This window comes from Pecten maximus, chromosome 11 (assembly GCF_902652985.1).
Source record: "Pecten maximus chromosome 11, xPecMax1.1, whole genome shotgun sequence".
NCBI lineage: Eukaryota > Metazoa > Mollusca > Bivalvia > Pectinida > Pectinidae > Pecten > Pecten maximus.
Window position 1 is genome coordinate 5,273,655 of NC_047025.1, and position 15,544 is coordinate 5,289,198.

The 15,544-nt window shown below is 36.7% G+C and overlaps 2 protein-coding genes across 3 annotated transcripts; both read right to left on the reverse strand.

The window, feature by feature from the left end:
- Nucleotides 1-6,033: 6,033 nt before the first annotated feature.
- On the reverse strand, nucleotides 6,034-10,292 carry LOC117338048 (tubulin alpha chain-like). Of its 2 annotated transcripts, none has more exons than XM_033899213.1 (3): nucleotides 9,995-10,292; nucleotides 8,421-8,643; nucleotides 6,034-7,807 (listed from the first exon to the last, which is right to left on the reverse strand). In XM_033899213.1, exons 1-3 carry the CDS (start codon nucleotides 9,995-9,997, stop codon nucleotides 6,678-6,680), a joined length of 1,356 nt encoding a protein of 451 aa, XP_033755104.1. In that variant the 5' UTR covers nucleotides 9,998-10,292; the 3' UTR covers nucleotides 6,034-6,677. The 2 variants fall into 2 exon arrangements, with proteins under 2 accessions (XP_033755104.1, XP_033755103.1); XM_033899212.1 differs by lacking the exon at nucleotides 9,995-10,292 and adding an exon at nucleotides 8,962-9,009.
- Nucleotides 10,293-12,446: 2,154 nt separating this feature from the next.
- Nucleotides 12,447-15,025, reverse strand: LOC117337767 (sulfotransferase family cytosolic 1B member 1-like). The gene is made up of 4 exons (XM_033898878.1): nucleotides 14,962-15,025; nucleotides 13,826-13,929; nucleotides 13,006-13,186; nucleotides 12,447-12,562 (listed from the first exon to the last, which is right to left on the reverse strand). Exons 1-4 carry the CDS (start codon nucleotides 15,023-15,025, stop codon nucleotides 12,447-12,449), a joined length of 465 nt encoding a protein of 154 aa, XP_033754769.1.
- Nucleotides 15,026-15,544: the final 519 nt, after the last annotated feature.

A 15,544-nucleotide genomic window follows, 5' to 3' on the forward strand; every position in this document is an offset into this window, starting at 1 on the left:
ATTTCATTGAAAATCAAATGCGGGATCACTTAATTTGGTGTTTAGATAAAGGTTATTTCATGCCGTTTCCACAGTTCGTTAAAATAGCATCACAACTAAAAAAGGCAAGTGATAACAGTATCACAATAAATTGTAGTTGTTCTTGTGGGTTTCCAGATTGGATGGATGAAATGATTGGCTGTGACTGGAGAACAGGTAGGGTACATTGCAAAACGTGGAAACATAAAGAGTGTGCAAATCTTACAGAGTCTGAAGAACAATGAAACAAAAATAGAATAAAAAGATTACAATAAAAAAATTAAATTCATTTAAATAAAACAATAAAGCAAAAATAAACTGACTCTATGAAAATAAAAGAATAAAAAAAAAATAAAAAAAATAATAATAATAATAATGGGCTCTTAAGTAGAACTGCGTCCACGTCGCAGAGCCTGGTAACATTCTAACAGAATGGCTAAAAGTTCTACAGGTAATTTTTCCTTGCTCGAGTTACTTCCCTTGTACTAAAGAACTAGCATGTAGCTTGTGTTGCTTTTACATTCAACTTTTGTTCAAAATGGCGTCCGTGAATTTCAACTAGGTTCATTCCGGCCACCACTTTTGCACCGAATTTGTAATGAATATTAATAAAAGTTATATCAGCTTAAAGCCTATAAAATTATCTTGTCCAGAGTGTGTTCCGAACAGAAATCGGTTAAGTAATAAAAGAGTTATGGACCAATAAAGATGGAAATTTACATGTAACTTTGACGATTTTGCTATTTTTTCACACCACATCAATTCATTCCGGCCACCACTTTTGAAAGTAATATCGAACATGTATTCAAACAGTTTATATCATATGAAAGAGTACTAAATTCTCCGTTTTTGTGTGGTTCCCGAACAAAAATCTGTTCAGTAATATTTGAGATATGGGTATTTATTTTAACGAAAACAGTTGTAAATATTGACATTTTTATTCCATATGGGTTCATTCCGGCCACCACTTTCACTTCTAATTTTTGATACTGTTAAATATTACTTATACCATTTTAAAGGGGATAAATCAACCCTTTTACTGCTGGTGTCCGAACAAAAATCCATTCAGTAATAACGGAGATATGTCCTAATAAATACAAAATATTATGAAAAATCTCTTCACGCCTGAGTGCATTCCGGGTTTTGTCCTCACCCTAAGAATACACATTGAAATGATGGATTCAGGTGATTCGCCGGACGATGACCAAATTACCGTGGACTATACCTGTCGCCAGAATTTTGAAGTGGACTTAAAATTTGCAATGTCAAAAATGAGAATTAATTTTGTTTGAAAGAAAAACAAGTAGAAACGCTACAAGCTTTATATAACGGAAACGATACAATCGCTGTTTTGCCAACTGGATATGGGAAAAGTATCGTATTTGAGCTTCTACCGTGGCTTTTTCAAACCAAAAAAAAAAATAAAAAATATATGGCAAGAGATGTGCCAATGGTCGTTATTGTGGTAACGCCTCTGAATTCGATTATCCTGGACCAGGTAATTGTTAGGACATTATACAATGTTTTATTGCCGGGATTTTTGTTACAATGACGAGGGTTTTCTTCACGTTGGATATTTTTTTGTACTCCGTTTCTTTTCTGTTTTTTTTTCTTTTTTTGGGGAGGGGGGGGGGGGGGGGGGGGGATGAGGGGTGAGGGGGATCGTAGGTCATGGGTACTTTTGACCAACAGTAACAGTTATCTTTTCATCAAGGCATAGTTTTAACGACTTGTTACCGCCTACATACAGTTAACTATCAACATCTCTCTTAGATACAATATTTGGAAGCCGTATGGAGCTCGCCATGCTTGTCCAATTTCTTTAACCCATTACTGCCTCTCAGTATTACGAATATATTACAGATGGTATCCAGGAAGAAACTTAATCTAAAGCTATTCCTGTTTTCTTTTTCTATTATCAGTTGTTTTTTACACCCATTCAACACTAAAATATTTTAGAAAGTCGGCGATTGACTGAGTTGGCGATTCATTAGGACCTTGCGAGTATGTAATTGTTTATTCAATTCAAGTTGTTCAAATACTTTTACATTTGACTCTATGCCATTGATTTTGTTTAGTTTATTCGTTTCAGCAGAATGCACTGTTTTCATTCCAAAATGATTCTTTACATTAATTTTTACAGAACAAAATTAAAAATCAATATCAACGTAGACAACAATCCGATAGATATTCACTAAACATTTAAGTTTAATAATCGCCTTAATTATTTTTAACATAATTAGATACATTACATTTCCACATACATAATTGTATTGATATCATACGCACAGGAAGACACCCTAAAACTTCACACAATTTTTAAGGATTTACATAAATTATTTTTTCTGTTATACAGTCATAACAGAAAAAATGGAGTGTACTCTAAATAAACCGCGAAGCGGTTTATGAAGAGAATACACTCCAGTTTTTATGTTATGACTGTATAACAGAAAAAATAATTAATGTTAATCCTTATAATTTAATTTCGTCTTATACACACCAAGATATTTCACTTTCTTTGGCGAACTCTTTTCTGTGATAAATTATTACGCAACGTCATCAAAAATGACGTTACATTTCGCAACGTCAAAAATTTTGTTATGGAGGTATAACAAAATTATTTCAGCCAATGAAAATGCGTGTTTCATACAAAATTAAATTATAAGTAGATACTTGTAGATATGTATTCAGTCTTTCTGAAGTTAAAAATTGCGTAATTCCTGTGTTATCAATATGTAATAATAATGTTATTCTTTCAATTCATACATGTACAATACACAATCATACAATCATAATCTGAATGGGATTCGGAAACAAGTTAAAATATGTGTTGACATGATACTGTAGAAACACGGATTAAGACTTGTATTGCTAAGTCCGCGAGTAGAAATACTGATGCTGTATGAACCTTCTGTTTTTGTTTATCAGATGTAAATAAAGAACAACAACAATAATGATAAACAATTTTGATGTCCTTTTATCCATAAAACACACAAAAATGGCATTGCATAGTGGTAAATCATCAGTGCGCTTTGATGATTTAGATTTTCCAGGACTGTATTCTCAGAAAGGATATAAGATCGCATCCTTTACCTCTACATTAACATGTTCCATGTTTTCTAACAAATATTTATTCAAGGATGAAATAAAATGACAGCTTATCAGACAGAACGTTGCATACAAATTGTACGGACGGATTAGGATAGAAGTGTAATCCAGAGGCGGAGCATGATAGAATGCACAGATAATCTCAAACCCATGCTTTGGTGAGTGCCTATAGAGATAAAGTGTGTAACCTTTAGTCTTATTTAAAATTAGTTAGCAGTCATTTCTTATTTTCAATCCATTATCTGTCAGAGAAATAGGTCGAAATCCTTGAAAAATCTAGTTTAAATTGGGCGTGTAACTCCGAAATAACTATAGGTATCTCAAAAGGAATATTTTTCCCGAAAAATTGATTGAATTAAGCTTAAATAACCAATTATCATTGTCAACAAATTAAGCAATGATCATATATACAAAGTATGGAGAAAATCAGTAAAGTGAGTAATGGTTCAAATAGATATACCACCCCCTCTTGGCTTCTCATCAGTAAAGTGAGCGAGGGTTCACAAAGATATGCCACTCCCTCTTGGCTTCTTACCAGTAAAGTGAGTAATGGTTCACATAGATATACCAAGCCCCCCCCCCCCCCCCCCCAACCCCAACCCCCTCTTGGCCTATCATCAGTAAAGTGAGCGAGGGTTCATATAGATATACCACCCCCTCTTGGCTTCTCATCAGTAAAGTGAGCGAGGGTTCACATATATATACCACCCCTCTTGGCTTCTCATCAGTTAAGTGAGCGAGGGTTAACATAGATATACTACCCCCTCTTGGCTTGTCATCAGTAAAGTGAGCGAGGGTTCACATAGATATACTATCCCCTCTTGGCTTCTCATCAGTAAAGTGAGCGAGGGTTAACATAGATATACCACCCCCTCTTGGCTTCTGATCAGCAAAGTGGGCGAGGGTTCACATATATATACCGCCCCCTCTTGGCTTCTAGTCAGCAAAGTGAGCGAGGGTTCACATATATATACCGCCCCCTCTTGGCTTCTAATCAGCAAAGTGAGCGAGGGTTCACAAAGATATGCCACTCCCTCTTGGCTTGTCATCAGTAAAGTGAGTAATGGTTCACATAGATATACCACCCCCTCTTGGCTTCTGATCAGCAAAGTGAGCGAGGGTTCACATATATATACCGCCCCTCTTGGCTTCTCATCAGTAAAGTGAGCGAGGATTCACATAGATATGCCACCCCCTCTTGGCTTCTCATCAGTAAAGTGAGCTAACGCGCTAACCATAGGAAACATTCGTTGCCAACTGCGGGCATACTACCGTATACGTAAAAAAGGCGACTTCCACATTTAGAGATAAATTCAGTATAATATTCAGTGTAGGCCGAATAACATTAAACTGCATCAGGCATATAATTTTCTCTGAATATTCTTGGCAGTATGTCTATAGGCGAAATGATATTATTTTGTTTTAAATTTTCATCCATAATGTCACCAACATCCTGATTTGAATGTTCCCCGTCCGTTAGGCGTCACACAGTAAATACTTAATCAGGATAGTTCTGAAAAGAAAAGTGTGACCATTCCTCCAAAAGTAGTATACAACAAATATGTCTCGATTTAATGACTTTGGTAATGCATTTGTACATCAACATTCACAATCGAGACGCTATGATAAAATATACCCAAAAATATTAATTTCACAATATACCCACATCCAATGATTTTCACAATATCCGGACATAGTTGGTGTCATTTTACATATACCTTGTAGGTTTCAGTTACCAAAACGGCCGAAAAATTATATAATTGCACCAGGAACTTTCTATTTTTTCTTGATGCTGTGTGCATTATATCTTTACCTTTGACGAATAAAAAAATACCGTGTGAGTACGGTTGTTTTTCTAATTTAGTAAGAATTTTGCCGATATATTGATTGCAATTGTTGATGTTACCATATTCTTATATGCCCGTTATTTGTACGTATTACAGTAAATACTTGATCAGGATTGTTTTTATCATCTAATGAACATCGACAAATGGTCATTCTTACAGAAAATATGTCTCGTTTAATGACCTTTGGTGATGATTTTGTACATCATTATTCTTTATATTGAGGATGTTATTTTTGTTGTGACTATTGCAACCGTTCTATTCTCTCTCTTGCAGGATTTAAATGTTGTTTGATCACCTAGGGAATTCCGTATTCCGTCAAAGCCGTTCGTGTGTTCCCAACCATCTCAAAACTGATACCAAGTAGGTTGTGTACAATCCAGTGAAGATGACCTCCCTGTTCTTTGTCATACTTGACCTCCTGGAGGTTGTTCAATTCTGTGTCACTTCTCTTGGTATCGCCGAGTTCGTGGTAATATAGGAAAGACAGGAACACAGCGTAGGGGCATGGAGGGATGAAAAGGCTTGCAATTAACACTGACTTTTGATAAATCAAGGTGTAACTGGGATGGGCAAAAATGGAAACAGTTGTTGCTAATACTGACTTTCGACACACACGCCTCTCGATATTTGTGTAGTAAAGTGTACCCATGTCCACAATACATATGTTCGTACCTGTCTTTGCCCTTGTATGTTGTACCGTCACTAACATAAATTTTTCACGACGAGATCATGTCAATTGTTTAGAAGAACAAGGACGTATCTCCAACATTGAGTGCTTAGAAGTAAAGGGCCGTATCTCAAATTTATCCATTTTTAGATTTTAATAAATTACAACTATGAGTGAGATTTTCTTATAGAATTTGTACATTATATCAATTGAAATGGTCTAATTCTGTTAAAATACTATGTGATTTAAAAGAATTAGACAATTTCAATTGATATAAAGAACAGTCAAGAAATTGAGTTCTATAAAAGTGGCACTGATACCCTGAAGCACTGCTGGCAAAAGTGTATAGATACTGAAGGGGATTATGTTGAAAAATAAAACAATATCTTCGGCAAAATTCAAATCCTTCAATATGAGGCTCATAACAGCCCTCATAAATATGACCTGTTTCGAAATTTTAGTAGACTTAATTAAAGATTAAAATAAAACTAGTTGTTCATAAAATCTACAAAAAAATGTCAATCAAAAAATGTTTATTACATGCCAAGTCTTGAACATTGCGATTTCCTTTCCAGAACGCTGCCATTGGTAGGGTTGCAACAGAAATACGAATTGCTTGCTACACATACATCAATAATGCATTGCTGAATTACTGAAAGAATTGCTGATATTTTAATTTCTACCTTGTAAACACTACTAGTTATTATACACGTTTGAAATCATAACAAGAAGTCACAGTATACGACATACTGTTCCTGAAGATACCCTATCAGTCAATCATTATTTTTTTCTCAAAATATATTTTTGATAAAGACAGCACAGACGCTATGATCAGATTCAGGGGTATTTATCGGTGATGCTATCTGAGAGATCTCGGTTTTCATATCCAACAGGGCACAAGTAAGCAACTAGCACAATGTAGATATTGTATTGTGATTTTACGTAGTATTTCCTTGAATAAGCAAACGTTATAGCGTTATCATTGGGTAATAGAGGACAAAATAAAAGATGACATTCATATTAAAGAAATATCCCTATTAATACTCGTCTTCCTCGTCAATCGTGTTTTCATCATAGGAGTCCGCCCCGACTTCCTCGTAATCCTTTTCCAGTGCGGCCAGATCCTCTCGGGCTTCGTGGAACTCTCCCTCCTCCATACCCTCCCCGACGTACCAATGAACAAAAGCACGCTTGGCGTACATCAGATCAAACTTGTGATCAAGGCGAGCCCAGGCATCGGCGATGGCGGTGGTGTTGCTCAACATGCACACGGCACGTTCGACCTTGGCCAAGTCTCCTCCCGGAACCACGGTTGGAGGCTGGTAGTTGATGCCGACCTTGAAGCCTGTTGGACACCAGTCGACGAACTGGATTGATCTTCTCGTCTTTATGGAAGCGATGGCGACGTTGACGTCCTTAGGTACAACGTCCCCTCGGTAGAGGACACAGCAGGCCATGTAGCGACCCTGACGGGGGTCACACTTCACCAGCTGGTTAGCCGGTTCAAAGCACGCATTGGTGATTTCCGCGACTGTGAGTTGCTCGTGGTAGGCTTTCTCGGCGGATATGACAGGAGCGTAGGTTGCCAGAGGGAAGTGGATACGTGGATAAGGCACCAGGTTGGTCTGGAACTCTGTCAGGTCAACGTTCAAAGCACCATCAAATCGAAGAGAGGCGGTGATTGAGCTGACGATCTGCCCTATCAGACGGTTAAGATTTGTATAAGTTGGACGTTCGATGTCTAGGTTACGTTTACATATGTCGTAGATAGCCTCGTTATCGACCATAAAGGCACAGTCGGTATGTTCTAGCGTTGTGTGTGTCGTAAGGATGGAGTTGTAGGGCTCCACCACCGCGGTCGATATACGGGGGGCAGGGTAAACGGCAAACTCAAGTTTGGATTTCTTTCCGTAGTCCACACTAAGGCGTTCCATCAAAAGCGAACCAAATCCCGACCCTGTTCCTCCACCAAAGCTGTGAAACAGTAGAAATCCTTGCAGACCTTCACACTGATCTGTGAGTTTCCGGATCCGGTCTAGAACCTGGTCAATGTATTCCTTGCCGACCGTGTAGTGGCCCCGGGCGTAGTTGTTCGCAGCGTCCTCTTTACCCGTGATCAGCTGTTGGGGATGGAACAGTTGACGGAACGTTCCGGTACGAACTTCATCTGGAGATAAACCATCAGTGTCGGTTAACAAAAATACAACATCAACTCTAGGCACAGCTTTAACCTCAAGTAAAGTACAGTTCCTGGTGTACCCGAACGAGAAGGATTATGATATTTTCACAACATAACATTGAATATCTATTGTGGGTCTAAACACGGAATTACAAAAAAGGATGCATTACGAGACAAATAAAAAACAACATAATTCTTTTGTCATGTTAATTGTTTTTGTTGATTTTATTTTTTTATTTTCTAATTTGTTTCACGAACAACTAATACCATTGGTGTATTAAAAAAAACTAGAGCAGACAATAAGAAAGCAAAGAAAGAAAGAAATAGTCCTTGGAATAACCAGCAGCAGGGCTATTTGAAAATCGACGTGAATAAGACAATAACAGAATAAAGAAAGAAAGAAATAGCAGACTGGAGAGCAAAGAAATGCAACAAAAAAAAATCATATCAGGGTTTTCAACGGAGAGATAAGATATATTAAATATTTCACAAAGTAGAAGACGTAGAGAAATCACAGGGCGTTACCTACTACATTGGAGATAAGGAGTAGACCGGAGGGTGACTAAGGGCCGGAATTGTTAACTAGGTCTGCATCACTTACCGACTACGTTTGGCTCGAGATCAGCAAAGAGAGCCCGGGGGACGTGTTTTCCGGCACCGGTTTCAGCAAAGAATGTGTTGAAGGAGTCGTCTCCCCCGCCAATGGTTTTATCTGAGGGCATCTGACCATCAGGCTGGATACCATGCTCCAGGCAGTACAATTCCCAACAGGCATTGCCCATCTGAACACCGGCTTGACCAACATGGACACTTATACATTCCCGCTGTATAATGGAAATTAAAGGCATATATTCGCATTTTCAGGAACACGGAAGAAACTTTCATGATGTTGTTCAGTGAAATAGACACTACATCTAGTTTCGAACCAAAAGTTATGCTTGTATCATAATTAAAGTTGTACCTAGTTAGTAAGTTAAGTATCTGAGCTCCAAAGGGTATTTAATTGAAATTTTAGTATCATAATAAACTGAGGGTATTACAGAGGTACACTAAGTATACTACCTAACAATTGCAGGTTCATCGACATGAATCTCCATTAATCCTTGTGTTATACAAAAGAATATGTACCATGACAAACGTACCACCATTTCAAATCTTTCAAAATTCCATAAAATACGTAACACTGTAAATGGACCTGTAACGAGTTGGAGACTGAGAGCTTATCCTGTTGTTAGAGGATCAATACCAGCCGTAACACCTGGCCCGTCTAGTCAGAGCCATATCACATACCACTGACATTGTTAAAATACTCAAATTCCACGTCTATCGATTTAATCTGTTCATCAGAAAAGAAGAAAAAAGCGTGACTAGTATATACAATTTGTGTTTACTTCGCATCCTTCCAACCTGTCACATAGAGTATACTTGATATGGGAATATACAGCCAAATAGTCACGTGATCGCTATAGTGACGTCACCAATCTTACTGACTAATGTTCTAAGGGCCACATTACAAATAATATTTGATGAGTGAAAATCGCATGGCTTTAACACATATTGACCTATCTCGAATTTTAAAATGTTGGGGAATCAAATTTGCATCAGTAAGTAATTTGTGTCAGAAATATCGGGGACATCATACAGCTGGTTCGTCCTTCTAGAACTCGTCAGTGATGCTAAGGGTAGCATACAGCTGTTTAGTCCTTACAGGACTCGTCAGCGATATCGGGGACATCATACAGCTGGTTCGTCCTTCTAGGACTCGGCAGAGATGCTAAGGGCTAGAAATACTTACACCTAAAAGGCAACTAAAATAAGCATAAAGAAATATCAGAATCTAGATTGGGAGGTGAAATAGCCAATAAGTACCTTTATTTCATAATTTCCAAAATTAGATTTCGAATTAACACCAATTACATGTATTTTATCTCAACCGTATCAATGTTCAAATGAAGCAAAACGTGACCGGCAGGCTACACCAACCTCGGGGACTGAACTCTCCCAGCAGTGTCTACCCATGCACTGTCAGAGGATGGAGACACACATGTTATCAGCACATTCCCTAAACTAACTGAGAGTTACATTATAGCCAGAATGAATTAAACTGTAGCTGTGTCATCCTTCTATTAAATAATTATTTTGAATATCCTAAAAAGCGATGTGATGTATACATACCATCTTTTGTTGAAAACGATGACGTAAAGTTTCTTTTAACCTCAAGCGACGAAGATGTCTATCTCTTCGTTGATAACGAAGACTACCTAGACGAACTGTGAACAAGGCAAAATAGGACGACGAAGAAAGCCTCTTCAGACCAAGGCGAGTATGGACAATGAAAATATCCTTTTCGGACCAAAGGCGAGGACGGGCGATGTCGATTTCCTTGTGGACGGTTATGAATCCATAAGGCGAATGAAGTGATTATTTCTTCACACGTTAGATTGTAAAACTCCATGCGACAGCTCGGCATGGAGAAAGTCAATAGTATGTCTTAATATCTAGCCTAACTCGGGCATTGTAAGTTACAAATACATCTGTTTTATCAGTAAATAAGTCGGCACTTGACGCTGAATCATGATCGTGTGATTTCAATGTGTCAACTTCCAATGTACGCTTGGCATATGTTACAACTATCGCAGCTAGACATGAACTATTATAGCCTTGTGATAAGGTCGATAAATTGTTTTATTAACACGAAAAGAAATATCGACCGAGAACGAAGTCCGAGGATGATACTTTTTCAGGTAAATAAACCCATATATATACCGAAATCAAAAGTCTACAATAGTACTGTTATAAAATTACTGTTTTGATGTTTAATAATCACGAACTGAATGCAATCAACACTTGTATATGTTATGGAAGAGAATGCTTTGTGAAGCATTTGTATATATATTTTTGTATATATAATAACACTGTTTTTAATTTATAATATGTATTGTATCAAAAGTAGACATGGTTCAATAATTAACATGTTACCAGTTGTTAGTCATTTCTTCAACAAAAACCTTTGGAACAAGATTTAAAATGTATAATCCGGGTGTGTATCATACTATGGGGATAATCCCGGTACAAAATACTTATATTACTTTCGTCAGAGAATTATATTAGTATTTTATTTTAGTTAAATATGTGGGTTCACAATTACAATTTCTTTCATAATTTAGTATACACAAAATGATCATTGACACAATTAATTCAATTTGTCTTTCTCTTCTGCGTATTGCGGATAATAATATCAACATTTTGACAATGTCTTTAAGAGCTGTACAGGATTTTCATCGAAACAATAGCTACTTTATTACAATATACATACTGATTTTAACACAATGGTTTATGAACGACAAGGATATGTTACATTCCTGACTTATCCTTCTGTGATTGATAACGCTTACAACATCTTTCCATTTCCTATGTCAATCAGATAAGTAATTTGTATCGAGGGCAGGAAATCCAACCAAACATTCAAATATTTTATCGAAATTCCGTTCTTTCATCCAACCGATTCCGTTACCTAGTGTTTAGATACGTGTTCTACCATTGGTGTTGTCTTCAAGTAACTCCCAGAAATCTTCCCAATGTAACTACATACTAATAAGAAACAACTCAACAACTATGTTGAATGAATAAGGCCATAAGGCCACCCTCACAGAGGGTGACAAAACATTTATTGATTAACTAATCGTATCTATTGATTGATGACAGCATACCATTAAATATTCATATTACATGTAAAGTATTTACTTCATCAACCTACAATAAAAAGCCAAATAAAACTGGCACAAAGACGTTAAAAATTCCCCGTTTATTGCTGTCCTAACCTGGTCACGAGGATCATTTGACATCTACCCTTTGAATGAACTTCCGGTTTGCATATAAGGGCATTTTTGGCATGACACGTCATGCAACAAATCTCGTATGGCAACACAATTTTGCTCAGTTTAACTGTTAATCAATTAAATTTGGTATTCCTGAAGACAACAAGAAACATGGACGTCAATACGTTGCAGAAGCTAACAGTGTCATTGTGAACAATATAATAGCAGATGGATTTATATCGCTATAATTAATTTTTCTTTGTTTTCATGGTAAATGCTCAAATGTGATTGGTCGAAAAATTCTTTTCATTCTTCTATGAAAGAAATTCGGAGAATGGCGCGAAAAATGTGACGTCACAATACGACAATTGACGTTTCGTATTGATTTGAGAAAAAGAATCCCAAATAAAACCCGTAAAATTGTACATAAAAAATGTTTTGAATTAGAAAAAGCAATTACCTGAAATTAATTATAAGCATTGAGGTTGATTTTTTTTTTATTTTCATCGGAGAATCGGAGAATTTTTTTTTGCAAACTTTGTAAGAATCCGCTACCCGGATTCATACAGTTTGCAAAAAAAAAAATTCTTTTCATACCCCGATGAAAAAGAAAAAAAAAATCAACCTCAATGCTTAAATGACTTTTCCTGGAGGAGCTCATTAACATGTACAGAGTGATGACGCAAAACTGTAGTCAATGTACATTGGAGTGGTTATCAAACAGTTGCTAAATCATAATTACTTCGATATCAGAAATTAAACGAGCCCTACAGATTTCGGTTTTATTAATCATTTTGATGATGTTAATTTCACGTCAAAGTGTATTCAACAGGGAGGTCTATTTTGTCCACCTCCTTCTTCATCGTCATATCAAATTGTTCGTTCTGGGCAACCGTGAACCAATTCTTCCAGTCACCGACATCGCCTGCAATACCAGAGTAAGTGTGAGCTCTGACAAACAGATAGGTGCTTAATCTATAGTATTATTTATCAGCTATCCATACAAACTACCCATATAATCTTAGTGGTTCGCGCAGGCCTCCTTATTTGGTTTTAAAATTTTACCCCAGTATTGGTGTGTACAGAAATGTGATGTTGTTTTCTACTCAGTTTTGGTGTGTACAGAAATGTGATGTTGCTTTCTATTCAGTGTAGGTTTGTACATAAATGTGATGTTGCTTTCTATTCAGTGTAGGTGTGTACAAAAATGTGATGTTGCCTGCAAAAATTGAAACCATGGTTTTGCCCTCAGATTAGAAGCAGAATTTCGTAAACCGCTGATTATTTTTTCTTTTTTTTTTTTTGCCGATGACGTGTCATGAGGCATTCGCCAGATGACAAAAATATAAAAACAAGTGATACTTTTACCTTTTCTGTAGAAAGGGTTGCTACCGTCTAGCGACATTTGTTTGTGCGACTCCGTCATGTTCTCAGTCTTCTCCTTAAACATTTCTTTGAACTCGCATTTAGTTGCAATGGCGTCCAACAAAGCAGAGTCATGACCAGTCCCTAAATGGTCAGAAATCAGCTGGACACTTCGTCTCAGATCCTAGTCAAGAGAAGGTATATATGTTATTCTGTCAAGACTAATTTATCAAAAACAAATGGCTACAACATTACTGAGTTTGCAATAAAAAAATTAACAAAATTTACCAAAGAAACCATAAACCGAACTGTATATATTATCACTGTATCGTGGGTGGTAGCAAACATATAATTATCCGAGTGAAAACAAATCAAAGATTTTTTTAAAATCTTACAGGTTTTCGTCCAACTCATAGTAACGTTAACATGTACTGTTTTTTGCATTTAAAAATAACTTTCTTGGAACTTCCGGCTGTTTCAACCTCAAACTTTCAACATTCCCCATGCATACATGTGCTTCAATAGCATATACTAATATGTTTCGTTTATTAAGACCCAATGAAATAAAACATCTGTATTCCGTCGGTCTTTACCTTAGCACTTTATTTCTTTGAGGAGTTTTATAGAGACTGCTATGCATTTTCAGTGTGTGATGCGGTTAAGTCACGTCTTTTATAAGCACAAATCACTACGCGCACAAGAGTGATTATAATCATCGATGCATAACAGTAACAGGTATTAGAATCCATGATTGATCACTTCCAAAGCACACTGTATACACAATCAGGGCTAACTATCTGAATAAACATATTATAAATATTACCTTCTTCATATCTTCGTAGGATATTAACAGTATGGGGTAGTCGGGGTTTTCCTTCTTGAAATCTAACCAGGCACTGACATGTTCACACCAGGAGTTGTATGCCACTGCAACATCCGAACATGAGGATTTTGATTTATTTAAACATAATTTTTCAGATATAGTAAAATCATAACATCAACTATGACGTCTAAAATGCAGTCCAAATCAAAGGGTTACTAGCATGTCATAAATTCTCTTTAACGCAATATAAAGGCTAAAAGGAATATTATTTTGGAATTAATTTCACTTGAAATGACGTTCTGTTTTTGTCAGGTCAAAACATCTCTGATATACAGTGTATATATTTATTTATTTATTTTATTTTTTGAAGACTTTATCTGTATCTGATTAATGCCATACCTTATCTGATATACAACTGTAGTATCTGTATGATAGGTTTACGACTAAACGGAGAGGAGAATAACAACAACAGTTGAGCATGGAGATTGTCTCTTTTTTGGCAGTAATATTAGATAAGAATTTGGAGAAAATGCAGAAAGACGGCCAGGGCATCCCCTTCAAAAATTTAAAACTTACAGTTGGATAAACGGGAATTTCTGTGTAATGACATTCTATTAAGGACAAGAACGTACAGGTTAATGAATCTTAAGCTGTTTTTAAACGATATATGTAAAAGAATACTTTATTCATTTTACAACAATTTCGAAACAAGTTATATTTACTTATATTTATCATTCTTGTTTGCCCGGATGGAAGCGCGCGAGGGGGTCTTAGTGTTGGAGGAAACCAGAGTACATGGGGAAAGCCCGTGTGATCGGGCAGATGACCCCATACCTTTTCACGTCTGATCGGGGAGTCGAACCCCGGCCGCCTAGGTGAAAGACAAGCGTGTTACCACTGTGCGCCCTGACCACACTAAATGATAGATCAGTTTGTTACTTATAGGTACCTAAATGTAGATAAATGAATTTCGTTTTATTTTTTATGATAGGTCAATTGTGTACTTAAAGATTTTAAGTGAATGAATGTCGTACTATCTTTTATGATACATCAGTGTGTTACCTAAAGGTACCTACATGTACGTTACTGAACTTCATGATATTTGTATGACAGGTCAGCTTGTTACTGATAGTTACCTGTACCCTGCATGTATTTGTCAATGAAGGCTCCCCATGATCCGTCGTATACGACTCCCTGCATCTTCAGACGCTTTACGAAGGCGTAGTATGATACTGCTGTATCCTTTGGATTTCGGTAAACGTAGATGATTTTGTCCCTGTTTTGTAGGAAATCCGGTGTTCTGGGCAAAAGTGTGTACCCACTAGTCGGGGCGATTCTACTTTGTCTTGTTCTTCTGGAGTGCTAAAATCCAAAGTGATCGGAACTTCCCGAAAGTACTCCGCTTTCCCTTTCCGCAACATATGTAATATTTCAAGTGTCCAGTGGGTTCCCGTCAGGTGTGGAAAGTGACATAAATCTGTAATAGGTATGCGTTTTTATCCTCAAGTTAACATCAAATAAAACGTATATATATTCTACATAATATAAATCAATTGTATGATTATGAGTGCTGTCAGATCAAATTATTGATTTTAATATTGATCTTAAAGGCTGTATATTCCCATCCCTCACCCCCTCTTCAATATTTTGTAACATTTGTATAGACGTAGAATTATGGATTTCAATTGTTTCCCCAGTTCTCCAACTTCCCTTTATCCC